The following is a 27,549-nucleotide window of genomic DNA, read 5'->3' as shown; positions in this document are numbered from 1 at the left end:
GGTGCCAGTAAACTGTTCAGAATTTAAAAGTTATAAAGTGAACCACCTGTCCTAACGAAGACTGTTGAAAACTACGTAAGATTCCTTACGAAAGTTAGAGATAAATGTATGTATGACATAGGCAATTATGTGTGATATAATTAAATAGTATTATGATATATGATGTGATATGTCATATTATATATGACATAATGTAATAAATATTTAATAGAAATGTGATTATGTTAAAATAATATGCCATTTCCCAAGCTCATATTTTTTTTTATTTTAAAAGGGAATTTATTTAGATTTACATGCAAACCATTTCTAGTATTTTTATTCTGACACTAAATATCTTCACTGTGAATATTATTGAATATTATTTACTACAGTAATCACCAAGTATGCAAAAATGATTACTCTTCAGTAACAATGAAAGATGCAAGGTAATGACTAGAAAAGTAAATATCAAAATCTCATTTTCTGAATTGTAATCCTACATAACCATAGTATCTATTTGGAATTAACAAAAAAGCTGTGCAGTCCAGTGCAGTGACTCTCTCTCCGTTTCATATTTTGGCACCTAACGTAAAGGAGTGATTTATACAATTACCTTCACTGAAAGCACATGAGCATTTGAAAGGATTTTAATCAAAGAGTATAAAATTCAGCACAACAGTTAATGCTTTTTGTGAAATGGCTATTTTGAAATGAGAAAATAAGAAAAAATTTACTATGCAAAGCACTCAGGACTAATAACAGGCTACAGAGCAAGCACTGTGGAGTGAGAAAATAGCTTTCATTAATAGGCTACTGTTGAATATGGTTAAAAATGGAGAAAGGAACTTTAGGGAAGGAGGAAAATTAGGGATGCTTGAAATTAATGATATTTTCCAACTTAAATTTTTTCACAGGAAAAAGTAAAAAGAAGGAAAAATGTAAAAATTCTCATTTGTACCCCCTGATTGAGACTCAGTATTGTCCTTGTGACAAGTATAATGCACAGCCTGTGGGGAACTGGTCAGACTGCATTTTACCAGAGGGGAAAGTGGAAGTGTTGCTGGGAATGAAAGCACAAGGAGATATCAAGGAATGTGGTCAAGGGTATCGTTACCAAGCAATGGCATGCTACGACCAAAATGGCAGGCTCGTGGAAACGTCCAGATGTAACAGTCATGGTAATCCAATTTTTCTTTGGTGTTACGTGTTTGCTGTCTGTCTTGGGGGGTGGAGGTAAAATGAACATGGATCAGAATGGAGGGACATAAAGGTTTACAGAAGTGTGCTGTAAATGGAACATTTGGGGGGCACCATGCTGTATGTATATTATTTACGTGTAACAGGACATTCAAAGGCATTTGTCTTGTTGTCCAGAAGTTGGCAACTAAATCCCCAAAGTTGGTGTCAAGGAAACCTTACAGTGCCAAAAACCTCTCTTGGTACTGATCACAAGTCCTTGAATAGGCCCAATGACCCACCACAAGTCTGTGTGTGGAAAAAGAGGGAGGAAGAGAGGAGATTTGAATTTATTCTGACAAAGTTATAAACTAGACAGGCTTCTAATAACCAAACTGGAGAAATTTACAATATGCCTGAAATGTCATTAAGTGGCAGAAAAGAAAGACTGAAAGCCATAATTAGTGAAAACTCAAATTGCTGTTGTTTATTCCTCATTGTGTTGAAATTAGCCAAAAAGTGGGGGGTTGGGAGGGGGGGTACAGAAAAGAAAAAGAAGAAAAGAAAAATGCACCTACTCTTAATTGTGCCCACTTTAGTTTTCTAAATCAAACACAGTGATAATACTTGAGTTGCCAAAGGTTGTGAAGAGTGGCCATCTTTGACCAGAGTATGTAGTAAATTCTTTGGTTCTAAGTCTTAATATGGTAGTCCTTGAGCAATATTTCTCCATTATTCCTTTATTTTAATACATCTGTCTTTTTATATTGGACTGAGACTAGTTTACAGTGGATCAGCCTGAATCACAGATGCCATATATTTGCAAACACTGGACAATGATCCTCCCACCTTCTTCATGGAGGTGACCTGAGAAAGAGGAGTTGCTAGGAGATAGGGACAAGGCAGTTACCTTCCAACCCTGCTGAAATAGCTTCTATTAGAGCAGCACTCTTCCAGTTTTATTATATGGTTTAGGAAACAACATGATCTAATAGGACCATCTCCATTCCATCAAAGTATCATTGGTGACACATTTATTGGAATCTCTTAAACTTCTCCCCACAGAGAAGTTTCCAAAAATTGTTTCCTTTTATTTTCCATCTGGTCTGATAATTCCTCCTTCATTGACCAAAGTCTAGTGATAATTGGTCCAAAGACTCCATAACACTGAAGCCCTAGGCATAAGTATTTTTTAGGTTAATGTACTCAGGTTAATGCATCCCTAACCTTAATATATTCAATGTATTTAGAAAAACAACTGCAAAAGAAAAAAGAATTTATTATTTATAATAGGTACACTTTGAGATACATGTGTAAGAGTGACTGAATATTTTATTCTCTGTATCAGTAACATAGGTACTGTAAATTAGATACCAGGAAAAATGTAAATGCACTGGCCATTCTGAGATGATATGATAATGTAAAAGATCATAATTAGTCATTAAAATGTAAAATTGAAGACAACTTTTAAAAATACATTTCTCCTGGAATGTAGCTTATAAGTGTTTGCTCACACTTTAAATTATCATGCCTAGTGAATCACCAAGATAATCATTTGTTTTTAACATAACCTTTGAGTTTTCAGAATGACTTTTGTATATTCTCACTTTTATCCAGATCTGTTAATTAGATGCAGGAGAATGTCAGTAAGCCAGTTAACAGTTGACCTAATTTTTAGAAAAAAAACCTTATGAATTCATATCTTATGAATCTCACAGAAATGATCACTTAAAAAAGTAAAAGTACAAAAATAATAGAAATTGTCCAAAGGCAATAGACTTCCTACCTTAGCATCGTTGTCAATTCAAAGCATGAAGAATGTAGTACTGTATTCTAGAAGGAAAGCACATATAGGAAAAAGATTCCAGACAACACTGAACTTCATGGGGATTGTGGGAGAATCTAAGACCCTTAACTAAGTAAAAGGCTCCAGTTTAGCTCCTTGTGTCCGTCCAACATCATGTCTTTCTCATTAAACCTGATCTGTGATAGATGTCCGGTGGGATACTTTAGTATTTACCAATATATTTACTCAAAGTGAAGTCCAGGGAAATTGAATCTCTGTCGCCTGATTTCTTTGCAAATTACTACTTTGCTTCTGTATGTTCTATCAGTTCTGATGGTGTTGGTGGAATACTCTAACTTTGGTGTTCTTTTTGAGGCACACTCTAAATTAGTCTCTATGACCACTGCCTTCTCTCAGCTAAACTGGCTTTCTAGATGGATGGTAGAAAAATGGCTTTCAAGAAAAAGTCTCTTTCTGCCTTCAGTTTAAACATAGAATTGACCCCCACATGTATGCAGTGCAAAGACACTAATCTCCTGTTCAATAGTGGCCTGGGGGCATTTCTGTTTTATCTGTGCTGTCCATCTGTGGAGCACGTTATCAGTTATACTGATAAAACAGTTTGACTTCCCCAGTTTAATTATATTATTGTAGGCCATTTCCCATGTGGTCACCATTTTTTAATGTCTTAATAACCTTAAGGCACAGTTCTTTTATGTCTGGAAGTCTTTGCAGTAGCAAACTTTGTACTGAAAAATGATAGACCTGTTATACCAGGCTTGGGTTATTGGACCCAGCGACGGTAGAAACAAGGCTGCACCCAAAATTTAAAGGCACAGGCATGGATTTATTGGGGCAGCAGCTGCAGCCAAAGGGGAGACACAATCTCTGCAGGTGTCAGGCATGCAAAGGTCTCAGAACAACAGCCAGGGAAAGTTTTAAAGGAGTTGAGGTGGGAAAGCAGTAATATGCTTAACCATGTAGGGGCCACAAATCCTAGGAAAGCAGACACCCACGTGCAGTTGACAAAACTTGCTTCTTTGTACATTGTGTGTTTCATTTGCAAGTTAAGTCTCCACCTCTGGGCAAGTTTTTTCACATTAAGAAGAGTGGAAAAGCTTAAAGAAGGTAGAATTTGGGGGCTATTCCATCTCAGGTGAGTTTAAACCAATCTGGGCTTTCTCCTTGGTCCCTGCTTGCTCTGCAGGGAAAATTGTCACATGCCGCAGGGAGTGTCCCAGGTGCATATGGGCTTGTTCCCAAGGTCCCTGACTGTCTCATAACCATATTCAAAAATCAGATCTTAGTGTATACCTTGGGAGTCACAAAAATGTTAACCCATCTGATACATGCTATGAGATATAATTCCTAGTGATATATCAATATGTTTGAGGGCATTTGTCCTAAGAGCATGATATGAAATATGTATATTTATTTTTTGTGTGAAATCTTAGATGGTGTCAATGTAGCAACAGATTTTTTTAAACTTATTTATTTTAATAGAGAAAGGGAAAGAGCAGAGAGCACACATGCACGTGGGAGGGGAAGAGAGAAAGGGAGAGAGAATCCCAAATAAGCTCAGCATTGTCAGCGCAGAGCCAAATGTGGGGCTCAAACTCACAAACCATGAGATCATGACCTGAGCTGAAATCAAGAGTCAGGCACTTAATCGACTGAGCATCCAGGCGCCCTGAGATTTTAAATCATTCAAAAACCAAATCATACATTTTCTATTCACTGCCAGAACACTCTTGATAATTTTAATTGATCAGGGGCGGGGGGCGGTGCCCGGGTGGCTCAGTCTTGGTTAAGCATCTGCCTTCAGCTCAGGTCATGATTTCGCGGTTTGTGGATTGAAGCCCTGTATCAGGTTCTCTCTGTTGTCCACAGGGATCCTGCTTGGGATCCTCTGTACCCCTCTCTCTCTGCCGCTCTCCCGCTCCCTCTCTCTCTACTTCCTCTCTTCCTCTCTTCCTCTCTCTCCCTCTCTTCCTCTCTCTCCCTCTCTGCCTCTCTCTCTCTCAAAAATAAATCAATAAAAATTTTAAAAAATATCTTAACTGATTGGTTCATTAGAAATTTGAGTGACTACATAGTACCAGGCACTTCTCAAGTTAATCACTTAAAGTTTCACAGAACAAGAGTTAGAATTTCTGGAACTTTTAAACATCATTATATTACTTAGTCTTAATATTTTAAAGAACCTTAAAGATAAACTAACTTATGTAAAATGCATGTATATATGACTTCCATTTATATTTAAATGATAGAGTTTTATCATGGGCCCCTCAACCATACTCCTCTTTCCCCAACCCCCTTATCCTGTTCTACATTTTGTATTTCTAAAGTGTGTATCATTGTATAACCATATCATATAATTTACTTGTTGTGTTTATTTATGTTGTATCTCCTGAACAAGAATGGAGATTGATGAGGATATCATAGACTGTTTTATTCACTGATGTGTCCCAACCCCCTGGAACAGTAAGGGCTCAATATTTGTAGAGTGGATGAATGAGTGAACTAGAGAGAATTTTTGCAGTTGTAGCTGATCCACAGTCAGGCTTCAGTTGTTTCTTTTTTCCGGACAGTATTCTTCCCTCTGTGTCACATTTCTGGGAAATAATCAAACAGATTTTTGAGAATAGCTAAGATCTTTAGAATAAGAGTGATACATGCCACAAGCTTTCTATGTGGTATTCATCAAATATTTGTGCTTCTATCTACCTACTAAATAAGAGAAGAAATAATAATCACATACCTATTCTACTGAATTAGCCCTGTGATATCAATATTAAAATCTCTTTATTTCCATTCGAAGCTTATCAAGAGTTGCCTGATTTGTACAACACTAGATTTGGACAACACCTTCACCTCCTGGTTTATATTAGTAATTGTAGCAACTTACCCAACCCTTGTTTACAACTTTAATTGGTAGTGTGGGATGTTTATTGACCTCTCTTTGTTTCTAAAACTCATATTTTTCCTTGAAAAGTAGAAACAGCATTTCTATTTGAGTTATGTGGAAGGGATACTTTGAAGGTGAATTGGATAAAGTATTAAAATGCCAGGTGTTCAAATCTTGAGCTCTAAGAGCTACATAATTCCTTCCAGACACTTCGCTTCAGTCTTTACCTTCAGAAAGTTTATCTTTGCTATATCTCATAGGCAGTTTAAGCCATAGTGTACTACCAACACATATTCTAAAACTCAATTACATTTGTGATGTTTTATCATCTCTTAATATCAAGTTAACAGAAAGGCACATCTGATCTGATTGTTCTTTCTCAGCCCAGGACATTTAATATATGTTGCTCTCCTATTGCGTAAGAGTAATATATTGCTATAAATACCTATCAAATACTTGATAACATGTAGAAACTATGAAGAAACTTAACAATAAGCTGTTAGGTTAAATTACCTTATCACCAAATGTTTTCCTAAAGCTCCAGATAGCAACTGTTTTAGGCTTTGTGGACCAAAATGTCTCTGACACAAGTATCCAACTCTGCAGTTACAGCATGAAAGCAGCCATAGACAGTATGTGAGTGAGTGCCATGAGTGCATGGCATCACTCTGTTCCAGTAAAACTTTATGTACAAAAACAGGCTGTCAGGGGCACCTGGGTGGCTTGGTCGGTTAAGCGTCCGACTTCGGCTCAGGTCATGATCTCACGGTCCGTGAGTTCGAGCCCCCCGTCGGGCTCTGTGCTGAGAGCTCAGAGCCTGGAGCCTGTTTCAGATTCTATGTCTCCCTCTCTCTCTGCCCCTCCCCTGTTCATGCTCTGTCTCTTTCTGTCTCAAAAATAAATAAACGTTAAAAAAAATTAAATTCAAAAACAGGCTGTCAGCCTGGGCTGTCATTTGCCAACTGGCATCTAATCCTTTGCTGCTCAAAATGTGGTCTATAGACCAGCAGCGTAGACCTCACAGGGAAACCATTGGAAATGCAGAAATTCAACCCACATTACAGACCTACTGAGTCAGAATCTGCATTTTGACAGGATCCCAGGGAGCTCTACTACACATTTTTTTTTTAATTTACCATCTTTTATTTTACTTTTTTATTTTTTAAAAAAGTAAGCTCTACACCCATCTTAGGACATAAATTCACAACCCCAGCATCAAGAGTATCATGCTCTACCAACTGAGCTAGCCAGGTGCCTTACACGTTTCAGGTTCAAGGATTACTTTACTGGATCATGCAGACCCTTCCAGGGTTTGGTAGCAATGTGAGCCTAAATCTTTGTAAGATTGTTTGCATTGAGCAAAACAACCCACACCTCCCATGTGATAGTTCACTTGATTACCAGTTGTGGGGAAGAGAACATTAGGAGATTTATCTATCTATCTATCTATCTATCTGTCAATTTATAAGGATGGGTCTTCATAAAGTGAATGTCTACTTAGGTATGATTTTGAAAACCAAATGAGTCTATAGGACCCTCTGTGGAACACATATTGGCAATTTGATCATTGCCAGTACTCAATGTACAAATAAATTTTAGTTTAAGAGCATGTACTTCTAAGACATTGTGTGGAACTCAGGGTATATCTGATAAAAAATGATAATGAATATGGGGAAAGTAGATTCTGAGGATAACCTACATAAGCAGTCAACCATAATATAACTAGAATGGATTACTTTTGCAATGGAATTCTATTAGAACGTTATGTAAGTTCAAAATTAGAGGTTAATTTTAAAGAAACAAAATTTAATGAGAATTTTTTTCTTATCATGGTGGATGATTTGAGGAAGAGCATGTTTAATTAAACCAGGCATAAAAGGCAATAAATAGGGTCCTTTAAACAAGCTGAAATGGAGTGCTAAGTTCTCTGAAAAGCTTTTCTCGTTGGTCATATTTATTTAGTGTCTAATTCATATCAGAATTCTTTCATTTGACCGTACAGGTACTGCTAGTATTACGTTCACAGTTATCATTCTCAATGGAGATCTTTTTCGTTTTAAATGTAAAAGAGAGGCAGGGTTTGAGGGACAGACTTTTCCTGAGGTAATAGTTGCAAGTTTGAAAGAGCCAGGGGAAGAAGGAAAGGGCTACTGTGGATACTGAGTACAAAAATAAAGTGATTGCCTAGGGTCAAATTTAAATAAGGTGTGGATACCATCGTCCTTCTCCACCAGGCTCCCTGAAGGAGGACTGTGGAAGTGTTGAAGGAGAGACTTTCATTGGAAAATTTCCTGCAGCTACCATTCATGTCATGTGTGACAGAAAAACATCTGGTGTTATTTAGTTCTCTGGGCTCCATGTCCCAGAGACCTCAACTCATCTATTACCTCATAACATGGTTTTCAAACTGGGCTCCATGGAGTCCCTCAGGCCATGCTGTCAAACATCGCCTCCAATAAATTCCATACACTTACTGGGCTTTCTTTTCAGCGTTTTGGAAAGAAAATGCTCTGCTTAAAATAAATTTAACTGCCAAAAATAGTTCATTATTTGCAATACTTTTAAAAAAGGAATTTTGATCTTTGCCTTAATCAACAACTTCTGCCATTGTATTTTACTCCACACCCTTTCCCTAGGCCTCTGACCCCTTGTTCTCCTAATGCATTAGAGAAGTCATAACATTAGTCTTCAACAAATGATTAAAGTGGTAATCTTGCCGATATCTGTGGCAGTTTTATTGATTTAACTGTAGAGCTGTTCATTCCTTATGTTATAAGATTTCATAATTCATAAAGATACTGAATGACCTGTGTGAATCCACATAAAGATTCTTGTTGTTTTAGTAATCCAAAATCCCTACAAATCCAAAATAGTTTTAAAGTTCCGTATCCCATTAATTGAGTTTAGTCTCATTCCTACGATGTGGGTCTTTTACGACTTGAAAGCATCATAAAAATAGTCATATAGTGAACAAGGTTTATGCACAAGGAATTTTTCATAAGTTCATAAGATATTGTATATATATACATATATATATACACACACACACACACACACACACATACACACACACACACACACACACACACACACACACACACACACACATAAGCCCTGTCTGTGGGCTCAGAAAACTACCTGAAAACACATGAAAACATTTATGGGCATTTTAAATTTAAATTTTGAAGAAAAATCTTTCCTTGCAGTTACTCTCCCTATTTATCGCATATCTTCATAGTTGCCCTGAAATCCAATTTAGTTCTTACAAGAAATTTTAGTTAATTTGGATAAAAACAAAGTTGATTCTTCTTATGGTCTTTTTAAAGTGCCATAAAAAAGCCCTTAAAATATTTATTCACATAACAGTTTCTCCTCCCTTTGCCATAAGCTTGACCTTTTAAGCTTTAAAACTTTAAAGTAAATATAAGTTAAGAAAAAACAATTTTTTTAAGTTCAGGAGATTTGATTTTTTTTTTTTTTGTTTATTCACTTTTGCTTTTTTTTTCTGTATCTGGAAATGGACCTGGAATGTCCTACTTTTTACATATGAAAACTCGGTACAGCTCAAAACATGAATCCAAGTTTAATGCATTACAATTATAACCTATCTGAATTATCTATCTCTTACTGGTTCAGTGAGATGCTATAGAAGAAAGTCAGTATAGAAATGCAGTATCTGTGGCTTTCTCCTAGAGATTCACAGTTCATATCAGCAAAAAAGGAAAACCCAGGGTAAAGAGAACTGTTTAATTTAAATGCAGCAGTTTTCCAACTTGACCACTGAAATGTTTTTTTGTTAAAATTCTGCTTAACACTTATTAGAATCCAACAAACTAATGTTTAAAAGATCATCCTTTGGAACTACTTCTCTGGCAGTATATAGTTTTCATTTGTTGAAAGAAAAATGCCCCGCATTGAATCACATTAAAAATAAATCATCTAATAAGTTTCAGAGTTAATTTATTTCTCATTACTTCATGATCTCAACACTTCATCAAATATGTTTATGTCGCTGACAAAGCCTTACTCCAAAAGTGAGCTTTTTAATACTTATCTCTCACTTTTAATACAGTATTAGTTAAAATTATAAATGTTAAATCTGTGGAGAAGGTCCATAAATGCTTTAATGCATATAATTATTCCCAAGGCTTTTATTTTGGTTGAATAAGTAAACTACAGGTACAGGTTCTTATATAAATAAGTTTATTTACTTTTTAAATAGAATGTATGTCTGAAAATACAATGAAATTCTGCCACCAACTACTTGGAGTTAGGCCCAACTCCTCCAGTTAAAGGCTTAGTCCTTCACAAGACTGCTCTCATTTCAGACATCAGCTGCAAGTTCAGGGGTCCCCAGTTACTACTGATAAGCTGGCTACAATTTTGGAGGTTCCTACAACCCCCCAGGTTCCACTGGAACAGCTCAGAGAACTTAGGGAAAGCACTATATAGTTGACCTTTGAACAACATGAGTTTAACTGTGTGGGTCCACTTATACACAGATTTGTTTCAATAAATATAGTATAGTACTGTAAGCATATTTTTCTTCCTTATGATTTTCTTAGAATTTTCCTTTGTTTAGCTTACTTTATTGTAAGAATATACAATATAATATACACAGGGTACAAAATGTGTGTTAATCAACTCTTTATGTTATCTGTAAGACTTCTAGTCAACAGTAGGCTATTAGTAGTTAAGTTTTGGGGGAGTCAACATTATGCAAGTATTTTCAACTGCACTGGGAGTCACCATCCCTACCTCCCATGCTGTTCAGGGTCAACTGGACTTACAAGATAGAGTTTTATTATAGAAAAATGATATAAATCAGAAGTAGCCAAAATAAGAGACACATAGGCAAGCTCTGGGAGGGTCCCAGTCATAAGGCTTCCATGTTCTCTCCCCAAGAAGCCAGGAGGCATCACCCTGTCTACACATCAGTGTGTACTTATCTGCCAGAAAGCTCATGTGAGCTTTGTACCCAGAGTTTTTATTGGGGCTTTATAATGTAGGCATGATTAATCAATTCTTTGGCACATGGTTAAGCTCAATCTACCCACCAAGAGATTGGGTGGATATCATGTGGCTTAAAACCCTGACTCTCTAAATTGGTTTTGTCTTTGTGGTGTAACCAGCACCACGTCCTGAGTCATCTCTTTAACATAAACTCACCTATAGTCCAAGAAGCCACCATGAATAAGAAAGATTCAGAAAACGTCAGGACTTGAAGGCTACCTCCCAGGAATCAAAGACAAAGAACAGCCACATCCCTTATTATACAGCAGAAGTCTTTAGAGTTGGCAATAAGAAATGGTCTTGATAAAAAAACTTGTGTGTAGCTGTACCTAAATGAATCTGAATGTGCCTAGTCATTGGGTAACTCCCAGTATCAGAATAAAAACAGCAACAGAACCCCACAACTATTAACACTGATGTTGAAACTTCCTGAGAAAATCTATAAGCACCTAGCAGATATGAAGACATAGGCCTTCATATGTATATAAGTAAATACAAATAAAATTAAAGGAGCATTTCACTGTAGTTATATAAATTTTCCTGAACACTTCATCATGAAAATTTTAATTACCCAATGTAGATTTATAACTTTACATCTACTGGATGTATGAGCTTGAATGGAACATTTGATTAGGGGAGTTTGGCTATAGATAATAATTTGGTTTTTCCATGTTACTGAGTTATCAGTCCTCAATCTATAATTGCAAAAGAATGTTATTTGAGAACTTTTCAATGATTTTTTCAATATTTTTAAACCCACGAGGATAATAAAATTCTAGCTAATTTTTTCTCATTCCTAACTGCAATCATGTACACATAATATACATTAAAGTAGCAGAGATTTTTGAGGTTGCTTTTGAGATTGATTCAGAAGTTTTAGTTAGAGTGCCAGAGTTGCTCATTCACACAACTGTAAATCAAAACCAACCAATATCTTCCATGTGCTTTTAAAGGGAATTCTTTATCAGCAGTACACCTTTCAGCAACACAATATAGTAATTGTGAAGGTTGTTGAAAGCTATTTTATCTGCTCATTCATAATTCAAATGAAAGAGGTGATGGGATATATCTCAAAGGCAATATGTCCTACGGCTGCCACTTTAAGTCTGCTGGTGTTTTGTATTTATTTCAGTCTGAAAGAGCAATCAGAACAGATATAGGATACAAAAAATATGATCAAAAGTCAGGAGTTTGATTTTCCATGTGTTAAATGCAGTGTTGAATTGCTGAAAGTTTTAATACCATAATTGTGAAGTCATTTATTTTATTCTAGCATTCCTCAGAAGGCATAAATTGCTACAAGATGCTATCAGTTTATTTAGTCTTAAAATGCATCAAATGTTTCTGTCTTTCCATCCCCTATGATTGTTTGGTGTTAATTGCCCTCAAAAATGATCTTAGCAGAGAAGACAAGGGAATGCTTATCTAGCAATTTACTAGTAGCATTAAGGATTTTAATTGTGCTAGATAAACATGACAGGCAATTATTGAGTGTTGTTTCATACTAGAAAATAAAAATGGAATGCTAGGCATTATAGTCTTTTGCAGTTTTCTCTTTATGTCAATGCCTAATTTATATCTGTTAACAATTTAATAGGTTGAATTTTATTTGAGAGATGTTTTCTAGAATATGCTATTGGAAGATCAGACATAAAAGTTTTATATCTGCTTACTTCATAATACAATGTGAATCAGTCAGAAGTCATACATGTTAAGTATCACTAATGCCATAATACTTCAACAGATAAAATGGAAAGAAAGAATTTCCATTTATCTGTTACTTTGTGAAGTAGTGACATGAACAATCATGTGATTCTCTTTTCAACTCTGAGTACTAAATAACAAAAGGTTAAAAGTTTACTTTTGTAGTCATTTTGAAGGTGGGGAAGTGCAAGTCTTCTCGAAATATTTCAATAATTTATTACCTTTATAACAAGAGATAAAGAAGGGTACTATATCATAATAAAGGGGACAGTCTGAGAATCATATCTAACAATCATAAATATTTATGCCCCTGACATGATAGCACCCAAATATATAAAACAACTACAAACATAAAGTAACTCATTGATAATAATACACTGATAGTAGCACACTTTACCATCCCATTACATCAATGGACATATCATCTAAACATAAACAGGAAGACAATGGCTTCGAATGACACACTGGACCACAGTGTGAACTTAACAGGTGTATTCAGAAAATTCCATCTAAAACAGCAGAATACACATTCTTTTCAAGTTCACATAGGTAATTCTCTAGAACAGATCAGATATCTGTATATACTAATATACAGATATACTAATATCTGATTAGTTTACAAAGCAAGCCTTAACAAATGCAAAAAGATTGATGTCATACCATGCACGTTTTCTGACCACAGCACCGTTTTCTGACCACAGCACCTTCTACCTACCGTGAGTGGGTAGAAGTCCACCCAATAAAAAAAAATCTGAAATGCCACAAATATATGGAGGTTAAACAATGTTCTACTAAACAATGAATGGGTCAACCAGGAAATCAAAGAAGAAATTTTAAAAAATACATGTAAACAAATGAAAATGAAAACACAATGGTCCAAAGCCTTTGGGATGCAGCAAAAGTGGTCCTAACAGGGAAGTATATAGCAGTACAGACCTACCTTAAGAAGCAAGAAAAATCTCAAATTAACAACCTAACCTTATACTTAAAAGGGTTAGAAAAAGAACAAACACAAAGCCTAAACCAAGCAGAAGGAAGGAAATAATAAATATTAGAGTAGAAATAAATGATAAAAATAACAACAATAACAACAAAACAATAGAACAGATTAATGAAACTAGGAGTGGTTCTTTGAAAAAAACTTACTAAAATTGATACACCTGTATCAAAAAGGAAAGACTTACCAAAAAGAGAAAGTACCCAAGTCAATAAAATCACAAATGAGAGAAGATAACTAACAATGCCACAGAAATACAAATAATTATACAAAATACTATGAAAAATTATATGCCAACGGATTGGACAACCTTGAATAAATGGATAAATTCCTAGAAATATATGAACAACCAAAACGAAAACAGGAAGAAATAGAAAACTTGAACATACCAATAACCAGCCAAATAATTGAATCAGTAACCAAAAAACTCCCAATAAACAAAGTCCAGGAGCATGGACTCACAGGCAAATTCTTCCAGACATTTAAAGAAGAGTTGATACCTATTCTTTTCAAACTATTCCCAAAAACAGAAAAGGAAGGAAAACTTCCAGACTCCTTCTTTGAGGTCAACATTACCCTGATACCAAAACCAGATAAAGACTCCACTAAAAAAGAGAACAGTAAGCCAATATCCCTGATAAACAGGGATGCAGAAATTCTCAATACCAGACCAGTAAGCCAAATTCAACACTCAGCATTATATACTACATTAATAAAAGAAAGGATAAAAGCCATATGATTCTCTCGATAGATGCAGAAAAAGCATTTGACAAAGAACAACATCCATTCATGATAAAAACTCTCAACAAAGTTGGGATACAGGGAACATAACATAATAAAGGCCATCTATGAAAAACCCACAGGTAATATCATCCTAAATGGGGAAAAACTGAGAGCTTTTTCTCTACAGTCAGAAACACTGGGGATGTCCACTCTCATCACTGTTACTTAACATACTACTGGAAATCGTAACGATAGCAATCAGACAACAAAAATAAATAAAAAGCATCCAAATCAGTAAGGAAGACGTAAAACTTACACTATTTGCAGATGACATGGTACTCTACATAGAAAACCAGAAAGACTCCACCAAAAATTGCTAGAACTGATACAAGAATTCAGTAAAGTCGCAGGATACAAAATTAATGTACAGAAATCTGCTGCATTTCTATACACCAATAATGAAGCAGAAGAGAGAAAAATTAAGGAATCATTCCCATTTACAAGTGCACCAAAAACAACATGATACCTAGGAATAAACCTAACCAAAGGAGTTAAAGACCTATACTCTGAAAAATATAAAACACCAATGAAAGGAATTCATGAGGACACAAAGCAGTGAAAAAACAGTCCATGCTTATGGATTGGAGGAACAAATATTATTAAAATGTCTATACTACCCAAAGCAATCTACTCATTCAATGAAATCCCTATCAAAATAGCATCAACATTTTTCACAGAGCTAGAACAAACAATCCTAAAACTTGTATGGAACCACAATAGACCCTGAATAGCCAAAGCAATCTTGAAAATCAAATCTGGAGGCATCACAAAACCAGATTTCAAGTTATATTACACAGCTTTAATGATCAAAGCAGTATGGTACTGGTACAAAAACAGACACATAAATCAATGGAACAGAAAAGAAAACCCAGAAATGAACCTACAACTATATGGTCAATTAATCTTCAACAAAGCAGGAAAGAATATCCAATGGGAAAAAGTCTTTTCTTTTTTATTTTTTTTATTTTTTTTAATGTTTATTTTTGAGACAGAGACAGAGCATGAACAGGGGAGGGGCAGAGAGAGAGGGAGACACAGAATCTGAAACGGGCTCCAAGCTCTGAGCTGTCAGCACAGAGCCCGATGCGGGGCTCGAACTCAGGGACCGTGAGATCATGACCTGAGCCAAAGTCGGACGCTTAACTGACTGAGCCACCCAGGTGCCCCAAGACAGTCTTTTCAACAAATGGCATTGGGAAAACTGGACCATTTTCTTATACCATACACAAAAATAAATTCAAAGTGGATTAAAAACATAAATGTGAGACATACAACCATAAAAATCTTCAAGGAAAACATAGACAGCTATTTCTTTGATATCAGCCATAGCAACTTTATGGATATGTCTCCTGAGACAAGGGAAACAAAAGCAAAAATAAACTATTGGAACTACACCAAAATAAAAAGCTTCTGTACAGTGAAGGAGACAATCAACAATTCTAAAAGGCAACCTGTGGAATGAGAGAAGATATTTGCAAATAGCATATCTGATAAAGGGTTAGTATCCAAAATCTATAAAAACTTATCAAACTCAACACCTAAAAAATGAATAATCCAGTTAAAAATGGACAGGAGATGTGAATAGACATTTTTCCAAAGAAGACATACAGATGACCAACAGACACATGAGAAGATGCTCAACATCACTGATCATCAGGGAAATACAGATCAAAACAATAATAAGATATTACCTCACACCTGTCAGAATGGCTAAAATCAACAACACAACAAACCAACAAGTATTGGTGAGGATATGGAGAAAAAAAGGAATCCTCCCGCCTTGTTGGTGGGAATGCAAACTGGTGCAGCCACTCTGGAAAACAGTATGGAGGTTCCTCAAAAAAGTGAAAAATAGAACTGTAAAACCCAGCAGTTGCATTACTATGTGTTTACACAAGGAATACAAAAATACAAATTCACAGGGATACATGCACCCCAATGTTTATAGCAACATTATTTACAATAGCCAAATTATGAATGAGTATAGGGGGAAAAAAGAGAGGCAAACCAAGAAGCAGACCCTTACCTATAGAGAACAAAATGATGGTTACCAGTAGGGAGATAGGTTAAATTGCTGGTGGGGATTAAGGAGGGCACTTGTTGTGTTGAGCACTGGGTATTGTATGGAAGTGTTGAATCACTGTATTTTATACCTGAATCAATATTAGATTGTATGTTAATTAACTGAAACTTAAATAAAAACTTTAAAAAGTATAAAATAATTTATTACCTTTGAAATACTAGCATGCTTTGCCAAAGCTATTGATAACATTTGGAAATATTTGGTATTTTAAAAAATTGTGCTTTTACAAGTATTAAACAATTTGGTCACAGAATACCATTGATTTGGAAATGACTTTAGGCATTTCTACAGTTTGATTTTATTTCATAAACTATTACTTTGAAATATAAAATGAATTATTACTGGCCCTTTTGAGAGTTCCATTTTTAAGCATCTCCTACTGGTTTAGATAAATTTAATTTCTAAGCTATGCTATATGAAAGGCAGAATGAGATTTAAAATTTGTTTCAGTTCAAAATAGTGAGATGGGCTTGTTTCCCTACCTCAAACCATAATCAAAGTCAAAGATTTAAGTAGACACTGCAATCTATTTGAAGAATAGTTACACTTTTCAAAATTTTGGTAAACACTGTCATAAGGTACTTTCATTTTTTATTAAACTTTCCTCTATATCATTATCAATAGTCCAGATGCCTTTTTCAGTATCAGAAGTACATTCAAAACTTAGCATTGGTGTCTTTTTTCTGTCTTTAGTGTTTCACAGCTGACAAAGCCCTAGCTGCCTCATCTGCCCTCTTGAAGGCTAGCTGAGACTAATTCCTACACTTTTGAAAATTCTTTCATTGCACCCTGCTCTTCATGCCAAATTTGTGATCCTATCTTTAAAAAGATTTTTTTTATACTTTACTTACAATTAGGTGGTACCTTCTGATGCATCAAATTCTCTCCTAGGAATAGTCCCCCCAAAAATACATATGTTCACCAAAAGACATATTCTAGAAGGCTCATAGCAATATTGTTAACAATAGCTTCACATTGAAAAATATCCATTCATGTCTTCTGCCTCAAAAAATTAAAGATACAACTACCCTATGACCCAGCAATAGCCCTGCTAGGAATTTACCCAAGGGATACAGGAGTGCTGATGCACAGGGGCACATATATGCCAATGTTTATAGCAGCACTTTCAACAGTAGCCAAATTATGGAAAGAGCCTAAATGTCCATCAACTGACGAATAGATAAATAAGATGTAGTTTATATATACAATGGAATACTACTTGGCAATGAGAAAGAGTGAAATCTGGCCATTTGCAGCAATGTGGATGGAACTGGAGGGTATTATGCTAAGTGAAATAAGTCAGGTAGAGAAAGATACCATATGTTTTCATTCATATGTGGATCTTGAGAAACTTAACAGAAGACCATGGGGGAGGGGAAGGGGGGGAAAAAGTTAGAAGGAGAGAGGCAAACCATAAGAGACTCTTAAGGACTGAGAACAAATTGAGGGTTGTTGGGGGTGGGGAAGAAGGGAAAGTGGGTGATGGGCATGGAGGAGGGCACTTGTTGGGATGAGCACTGGGTGTTGTATGGAAACCAATTTGATAATAAATTATATTTTAAAAAAATATCCACTCACCATCATTAGAATGTACAAATAAGCCATAATATTATAAACACAATAGAATATTATATATCAATTAAAATGAATAGCCTTATGGGGCGCCTGGATGGCTCAGTCGGTTGAGCTTCCGACTTTGGCTCAGGTCATGATCTCAGTCTGTGAGTTCAAGCCCTGCATCAGGCTCTGTGCTGACAGCTCAGAGCCTGGAGACTGCTTCAGATTCTGTGTCTCCCTCTCTCTCTGCCCCTCCCCCATTCATGCTCTGTCTCTATCTGTCTCAAAAATAAATAAACATTGGGGCGCCTGGGTGGCGCAGTCGGTTAAGAGTCCGACTTCAGCCAGGTCACGATCTCGCGGTCCGTGAGTTCGAGCCCCGCGTCAGGCTCTGGGCTGATGGCTCGGAGCCTGGAGCCTGTTTCCGATTCTGTGTCTCCCTCTCTCTCTGCCCCTCCCCCGTTCATGCTCTGTCTCTCTCTGTCCCAAAAAAGTAAAAAATAAAAAAAACAAAAAACAAAAAACGTTGAAAAAAAAAATAAATAAACATTAAAAAATAAATAAATAGCCTTCAACAACATGCAAAAATATGGATGAATCTCATGCCACATTATAGAATGAAAGAAAGCTTGCACAAATGGTTATTCACTGTATGACTCCATTTACGTAACATTTTTTAAAAGTACAATTCTGCATTGTGAGAAATTACGGTAGCTGCCATGTGAGAAGGGATAGTGATTGGAAGGGAGCACCAAAGAGGTTTCTGGATTCATGTGTGTGTTCAATGAACTTCGTACTTATGAAAGTGTACAAAGATGCACATTTGTGTATGGAGACTAAGTTTAAAACAGCTAATGTGTAACTTTGGCAAAAATACAGGGACTGTATGTAGAAAGATATGTACAAATCTGCCTGTCCTCCAGATTCAACTGGTTCTGACTTGTCTTACAACAGCATTCCCTAATTTCAGTCCCACACACTCACACATTTATAAATGAGTACAAGGATGACTAGTGAAACTTAGATAAGCTTAATGGATTGTATCAATCTCAGTATCTTGGTTGAAATTATACTATAGGTACTGTTGTAAGTAACTAGGAAAGGTAGAGAAGGGACCTCTTGATATTATTTCTCATATTTCTTGCAATTGTATGTGAATCCACAATTACCTTGATAAAAGGATTTCAATAAAAAAAGAATGGTGAGTAAACGCAAGAAAATACATTAAATTTCTAAAAGTGAGACCCTATCCCAACTGAACTGCATCATAATGTTGGGGATTCCTGGAAACCTGCAATTTTAGCATGTGTTCCACATAATTTGTGATAAAGCTAGGAAATACTGTGTAGTAACTGGCTAGCTTTTTAACACTGTCTCAATCCGGGACACTTTGGTTACAAGCTTCTAGATGAAATTTATCATACTGGTTTTTAGGTGGTCTTGTTTCGCTATAATGAAAGGTTCTCTTTTAAATCTACCTACAATAAAAAGAATGAAATACTTAGGAATAAATTTAACAAATGAAGTGTTAAGATGTGTACACTAAAAATTAGAAAACATCAGTGAAAGAAATGAAAGACCTAAATAAATGGAAAGAAATTCCATGTATCTGGATTATTAAGATGGCAATACTCCCAAATTGATCAAGCTATTCAGCATAATTCCCATCAAAAACTTAGCTGCCATTTTGGGTAAGACTTGACAAGCTGATTCTAAGATGCATATGGAAATACAAAGCACCCAAAAGCTGAAACTATCTTAAAAAATAAGAGCAAAGTAGGAGGACTCACGCATTCTGACTTCAAAACTTCAAAACAAAGTTACAGTAATCAAGACAGTGTGGTATTGGCATAGAGATCAATAGAATGGCATTTAGAATTGAGATATAAACCCTTATATTGATGGTCAATTGATTTTCAACAAGGGTACCAAAATAATTCAATGTAGAAAAATAGCCTTTTCAACAAATGGGCCTGGAATAACATGATAACCACATATAAAAGAATGAAGTTGGACCCCCCCACACACAGCTTTTCATAACATATACAAAAATTAAGTGAACCATATTCCTAAATATGAGAGCTAAAACTATAAAACTCTTAGAAGAAAACCTGTGTAAATCTTTATTACCTCAGATTAGGTAATAGTTTTCTAGATGTGACCTCAGACCCCAACAACCAAAGAAAAAAATAGGTAAATTAGACTCATTGACATTTAAAATTTCATTCTTCAAAGGACCCTAAAATTAAAAAGACAAGTTTTGACATTATAAAATGGTACACTTTTGGAAAACAGTTTGACAATTGCCTCAAAAAGTTAAATATAGAGTTACCATATGAGCCAGCATTCCACTTGTAGATATACACCCATGAGAATTAAAAACATGTTCAAACAGAAATTTATACACAAATATTCATAGCATTATCCATAATATACAAAATAGGAAAATAACTAAAATATCAATTAACTGATGAATGGATAAGCAAAATATATCTATACAGTGGATCATTATTCAGTCACAAAAAGGAATGACGTACTAACATATGCTATAACCTAGAGGAACCCTGAAAACACTATACTAAGTGAAATAAGCCAATCAGAAAGACCACATAATGTTTGATTTCATTTTATGAGATGTTCAGAATTGGTGCATTCTTAGGGATAGAAAATAGATGAGTGGTAGCCGGGGTGTCGAGGGAAAGGAAAATAGGAGATGGCTGCTAACGGGTATAGGGTTTCTCTTCGTGGTGATGAAAATGTTCTAAAATTAGATAATCGTGACAGTTGTATGACCCACTGAATATATTAAAATCCAAAATGTGAGCTGACTTTTATGGTATGTGAATTTTCTCCATAAAAAATTTATAAACCTACCTAGAGTTCCCTTGTACAAGTTGTTTATAGTATTATCATTTTCAAAATCAAATCCTTGAAGTTGATGTAAAATGTTACAAGAACAATCCCTCTGCACATCAGAGTATTACACAGAACAGCCATGCATTTGACTCTCGACCAAGGGAAATTTTGCTTTTTCCACATTTTGGCCTGGAGAATACTAGTGATAAATTGATACTGTGAAATGCCAAGTTGGTAATAAGGGACTGTTCCAGGAAAATGCACCCATTTCTCAAATCACATCTGTAGATGATTAAGTTAATTGGCTGTGTGATTTGATGGAGCGAGTAATGGACTAGACCCCATCTCTTACTGTGGGCCCCCACACTTGTCAATTACCTTTCTGCATTTGTTAGAATATCTATCCAGTAGAAAACCAATACCTACCTGCCCGATACATTTATAAGATTTTTGAGACAATCAAATGAAAACAAGATGTAAAGTTGTTTTGAAATTGACAGCACTATAAAAATATGAGACATTATTTATTTAACATTCTTCACTCTCCTTCTCCGGATTTGATTTTCAAAGAAGGGAAAGCATAAGGTGCTAAGTTAAACACTCCCTTTCAGATATTGATTGAGAGGCTCTGGCTTTATTCTTGAGGAAGAACATCGCATGGACTCAAAAACTTGAACTTGCATGACATTAACAGAGAGCATTTTATAGAAAACTGTTATAATTTTTTTAATGTATCATTCTGACAGCATGAGAATGATATAGCAGCAGACAGGTTATTGTCAATTAAACACGAGCTGTCAGAAAGTCAGAAATGTTGAGGTATGGTGAGCATGAATCCTAAGCAGATCATATGGCAGCTGCTCAGCTGTTATTTTAACAGAGTCTCTGTACGTGTGTGTCATTTTCCTGCAGAATTTAATTTGAGTCCCTAACGACGGAGACATCTTTGCATTTGCATGTTGCTGTCAAGTCGAACTTGGACCTTCTAAGTGAGCTAGCATGGTGGGTGGTAGTGTGCAAGTGACATGTGGAGGAGATGGCACTCATCTCATTTTCTTCCATTTAGGTTACATCGAAGAGGCTTGCATCATCCCTTGTCCCTCTGACTGCAAGCTTAGTGAGTGGTCCAACTGGTCACGGTGCAGCAAGTCCTGTGGGAGCGGTGTGAAGGTTCGGTCTAAATGGTTGCGTGAAAAACCATATAATGGAGGGAGGCCTTGCCCTAAATTGGACCATGTCAACCAGGTATTTTCTCCCATTGATTCTTATATTGAGAATACTGCATATTGTTTACAGTCACTATGATCTATTTTTTTCTTCAAATGGAGAAGAGTAAATAATAGCCCCTTTCAAGTAAGAAATTTGACCCATTTTACCTTTAGAATGCCTGAGTTAATGTACGTATGCTATTAAAATACCAAATCAGATATATCATCCTTGCATCACATTTAGTACCCAGCATGTATATGCATATGAATATAATTAAATGGAAATTAAAACGACACCTACCTTTAAGATAATACCATAAAATTGTATCTAGCTGTGTGCTGAGAGCAAGATTGTCTCATTATTATACTTCCCTAGAATGTCAGAAAAGATATCTCATTTACCAACTACTTAAAATGAAAGCAAGTATATGGGTTGGGTCTAAAACTAGGAAATAGGTTTTGGACGTTCATTTAAATTTTTTTGATATAAAGTATGTTAAGAAAAAAAGAAATATAAAGATGACCTCAAAGTCAGTGTTACTATGTTATCTACCAATTTAGTCATTGACCTGTTCAATTTTATCTGGAACTTTATTTGATTTCGTATGCTCACTTCATTATCTGCTGTTCATAGTTGTTACTTGTGTTCTACTGGAGATATGAAGTAAAAAGGCTAATAGAGGGAATGGTGACAAATTCAAATGTAATATAAGATGTAGGCAGTTATTATCTTGTTTGACCTACATGTGAGTTAAAAAAGAATAAATTTAATATAGTATATGTAGATATTAAGGTATGAATTTATATTGTCAGAGTCAAATGAACCAAGTCATATATATGAACCAACGTTAAATATGTAGATAGGTTTCACGCATACACAGACCATCTAATTTTAATCTCCAAACACACTGCTTTCCAGTACACGTACTTTACTTCCTAAATTAACTTAAATTATTAATGATAATAAAGGTATACTATAGGGTGCTCCCTTCAACTTGCTAAATGGAATGTCGCCCAATTCATGAATCAGATAATAAAGCCAATTAGATCTTCAAAAATAATAATGATGATGTAAAAATAAATGTACACCCTAGAGAAAATAAATTTTGAATAAAGAAATTAAAGATGAACAAAATGGAGAATTACATGCTACAGGAAGTACTACTCTGAAAAAAATCTTGGTTTTTCCCTTGAGTGAATTTGCTGCATGTTCCCTTAAAGGCAACCAAAGGCAAATAATACACTGCACTGCTGCCATCTACTGGTAATTGAGTTTCCCTGCCAGAGTGAATATTTGCAAAGAAAATTCAGTTACCTGACCCTAATGAAACAGAATAACTGAAATGTAAGGTTCATAATGCAAAAGAATATTTTTTACAAGTTTTTAAATCTTAAATTTTCAATGGTAAATTTAAATTGTAATAACTTTTGATCCATGATTCTAATAAAGAGAAATTTGACATATGCACATAGGTTCAGAGTGTGTGTGTGTGTGTACAGCCAGTCAGCCCTTCAATTAAATAAACCATGCTTGCCTCAGTATTTTTTTACTAGTAAATTTTTAAAGGTTCAAGACCTTCTGCCAAGTTGTCTTTGCTATGAAAGTTCTTTTACCTAAATCATTTCTCTGTCACTCTCCAACTCTGATAAAATTTAATTTTGATGGTGACATTTGCGTACTTGTTAATCAGCTTAGTGGTGTAAATTACAACATTAACAACTGAAAAATTCCAGCTAAAACGAGAAATACTAAATTGCTGACCATTTGAGTATAAATGTCCTACATTTAAAAAAATAGAATTTTCTAGGATTTATCAGTAACATGTTAGTAAAGAATATGCCAAGGTTTGTGTTAATTTTGAAAATTATAAGTCACATGGATTTTTTTGCTATAATTCTACATTCCTCAATAAAATAATCAGTGGTCCATTGACTTGAAAATGGTCTTTGACTTTCCACTTTCTAATTAAGGAAGCAAATTCTCATTTCCTTAAATGTGGATGGAAATTAAATGTAGATTAAATGTAGATGGATTGATTAAAATCAATAGATTAATCAATCTATGGATAGATTTCATTCCTAATTTGGATTACAAAATATTTGCAGTCATTTATCAATCCCACATGATATGTATTTTTAGGTCTAGTCAGTTTCTTAAGATTTCTTCATTCTGTTCATCTAATCTTTACCTTGACTGTGCTGTTTGCAATACTCATTTGTGTATCTTCACTTTCAACAATAATTAGGAGTTGCTTTTTCTCTTTTAGGGCTTAATAAAAATATTCTAATCATTTACCAAAAAAGAAAAGTAGACTTTTATGTGTGGATAACATAATATTTAAAACTTAGAACATGAATTTTTTTGTTCAATATACTGACATTTTTTCCTTATTTTTTTTCTTTTCCTCATTCCTGTTGAACACTACTCCAGGCACAGGTAAGAATTTTTAAACCTCCTGATTCGTGGTAGAGTGCTGCTTGTTTTCTTTTTCACTCCCGACTTCAGAGAATGGATTTCTTTTTCTGCTGTTGTCTTTTATCTTTTACAGGGAGAAAATAGCACATTTTCCATACAATTTTTGTTTTGCATCTGTTTCTCTCTCTCTCTCTCTCTCTCTCTCTCCCTCTGTCCTTCTAGCTTGCTACCTGTGTTTTCTCATTTTAATATCAGGGCCTGACATACAGGAGTGGGGGGAACAAGTTTCACTTCACCAGCCTTGAAAAGGCAACGACACCTCTTGTTAACTATGTCATGCTTCTTGGAGGGAGGGGTAAAGGTGCAGGTAGGCTGAGGATGGGTGACAGGAAGTTGCTCTGAACTGATTTGTATTCAGTCCAGTGTAGGAGATTAAAATGAAAACCATTGAAACATTAGGAAAAATGGCATTTCTCTTTCAATGTTTTCCTTCCCCACAAGTTGTAGGGTAATGTTTTACCTGGTAGTATTTAGTCCCATTTAAATACAGTACCCAATGTGAAGGTGATCATTTATAAGAGTAATTGTGGATTCTTATGCCAACAGCGCATATGATTTATTTTCACTTGGAATGGGTCTCCTTTACTCACTGAAATTTGCACAAAAGAATAGCTCCAAGGGGCTATTTATATCTATATTTTCTGGATTTTTCTGGAATTAAGTAGTTACAAAAAACAAACATATACTTGTGTGTGTGTGTGTGTGTGTGTGTGTGTGTTGTGAAATAGGAAATAGAGTTGAATGACCATAGATTTTGAAATCATTTTAAAAGACATTTTTCTTTAACGGTTGAGTCAGCTGTGTTGCAGTAGATTATGGTTTATTTATTTCCTTGATTTAGTCATTGTTCTCCTTGAGAAAAGAGCAAAATTGGTTCATTGTTCTAAAATCCTGAGACCAACACCCCACCCTAAATGTGGGGCTTTCAGCCTTCATGGACACCGGAGGACAGACAAGTTTGCTTTGTGTTATGTGGCTCTCCCTGCTTTGGGCTGTAGCTGTATAATACGAGACCAATTTCAGACCTTGCTTCCAAGCCCTGAATGATTGAGGGTTAGTTTTAAAGAGGCTTATTCCCTTATTTTTTACCATTTGACTCAGTTTCACATATGGAATGCAAAAAAAAAGAGTATAAATTCTTATTATTACATACATTTATTTGAAAAACAGGCCAAGTCATATTTTTTTAAAAAAACAACTAGTTTTATCTGCTTATTTACTTTATTAATTCATCTATTCATTCATTCATCTATTCAACAAACCTCTGTGGAATGCCTAACATCTGAGCACTCTGGCCTAAGCATTGGAGACACACAGGCCTGTGAACAAGACAGATGGCCCATGAAATCACAGTGCTGTGTGGTGTGGGTCAGTATGGGACAGTGTGTAATGGGTCTCATGTGCTCCACCTGATCAGATCTGCACCTGTGATGTCAAACAGGATCAAGAGAACACAGCACCGCTAGCCCTGCCCATCACTACTCTAACTCTCAGATTTCCTCTATTCCTAGTTTAGAATAATGAACAAGAAAGGAGAGGAGTGAAAAGAATGTAATGATTGTTGTGATGTGAAGTGTCCCCACATATCCTCATCAGGTTCCCTGAGGAGAAATCCCTGAGAATTCATTGTGTGTGTTTCAGGTGTATGAGGTCGTTCCTTGCCACAGTCAGTGCAACCAGTACGTATGGGTCACAGAGCCATGGAGCATCTGCAAAGTGACCTTTGTCAACATGCGAGATAACTGTGGAGAGGGTGTGCAAACCCGAAAAGTGAGGTAAGGCCAAGCCTGGTTACGTGGACAAGGAACGCGCAATCTCCTCCTGATTTCACGTGTGCCACTCTCACTCCTCCCCAGTCTCCTGAATAAAACTGTCTTTAGTTTTATTTCTAGGGAGTCTGAGTGCATGGAAAACTCTAAGGGGATCTGCTTCAAGCAACAGTTTGTCACACTGGGTCTTCTGACATCAGGAGCCTCACTTCAAGGTGCTCCTGTGAAAAGAAAGATTCACATATTGAATACAAGCTGAACTCATGCAGATTTTCTCAACCCCAATACCTTTTTTCTTGAAGGCCAAAAATATTTCTTACTGCTTTTTAATGATAATCTATTATAAATCCTTGCTCCTTTACATCAAACTGGCTAAGTTTTGAATATTCTCTTCTCCTCCAGGAAGCCTTCTCTGACCGCACTGCCCAATAGGGTAGCCACTAGCCATATGTGGCTATTTAACTTTAAATTTTTTTAATGTTTATTTATTTTTGGGAGACAGAGTAGGGGAGGGACAGAGAGAGAGGGAGACACAGAATCTGAAGCAGGTTCCAGGCTTTGAGCCATCAGCACAGAGCCCCACACAGAGCTTGAGATCATGACCTGGGCTGAAGTCAGATGCTCAACTGACTGAACCACCCAGGTACCCCTATTTCACTTTAAATTTAAACTGATTAAGGGGCACCTGGGTGGATCAGTCGATTAAGCGACAGACTCTTGGTTTCACCTCAGGTCATGATCTCACAGTTTGTGAGTTTGAGCCCCACGTTGAGCTCTGCACTGACAGTACAGAGCCTGCTTGGGATTCCTCTCTCTCTCTATCCTTCCCGTTCCCTCTCTCCCTCTCTATCTCTCAAAATAAATAAATAAACTTTAAAAAATACATTTAAACTAGTTACAATTAAATTAAGAATGCATTTGCTCAGCCACACTAGACACATTTCAAGTGCTCAATAGCCAGAGGTGGCTAACAGCTGTTCTGTCAGACTGCAGAGATATAGAGTATTTCCATCATCACAGAAAGTTCTATTGAGCAGTGTTGCCCTATAGTATCCCATATACCCCTCTTTGTTTTGAAAGGATCCATTTACTGATGTGTCATTTTTATTAAACTCTATCATTTTCTCCAAACTGAGATCCTGTCATATTCATACAAATTCCCTAATGCTTAATACAAGTTTTATACTCATTAAGTTGCCCCTACAGTATCTGCATATGCCTCTTAGGGGTTCTAGAACCCTACCAAACAAGTGT

The 27,549-nt window shown here is 35.8% G+C and overlaps 1 protein-coding gene across 2 annotated transcripts in view; it reads left to right on the top strand.

Moving 5' to 3' along the window:
• THSD7A (thrombospondin type 1 domain containing 7A) overlaps positions 1-27,549 on the top strand; it is a 433,981-nt gene that overhangs the window by 369,525 nt on the left and 36,907 nt on the right. For both annotated transcript variants that reach the window (XM_042918979.1, XM_042918974.1), the window contains 4 exons: positions 894-1,157; positions 21,909-22,087; positions 24,482-24,487; positions 26,168-26,301. In XM_042918979.1, the coding sequence (XP_042774913.1) occupies positions 894-1,157; positions 21,909-22,087; positions 24,482-24,487; positions 26,168-26,301 (583 nt within the window). The remainder of the gene's footprint in view (positions 1-893; positions 1,158-21,908; positions 22,088-24,481; positions 24,488-26,167; positions 26,302-27,549) is intronic.

The sequence above is a fragment of the Panthera leo genome, chromosome A2, assembly GCF_018350215.1.
Source record: "Panthera leo isolate Ple1 chromosome A2, P.leo_Ple1_pat1.1, whole genome shotgun sequence".
NCBI classification, from domain to species: domain Eukaryota; kingdom Metazoa; phylum Chordata; class Mammalia; order Carnivora; family Felidae; genus Panthera; species Panthera leo.
Note: the sequence above shows the minus strand (reverse complement) of the source record. Positions and strands in the feature narration are given on the sequence as shown.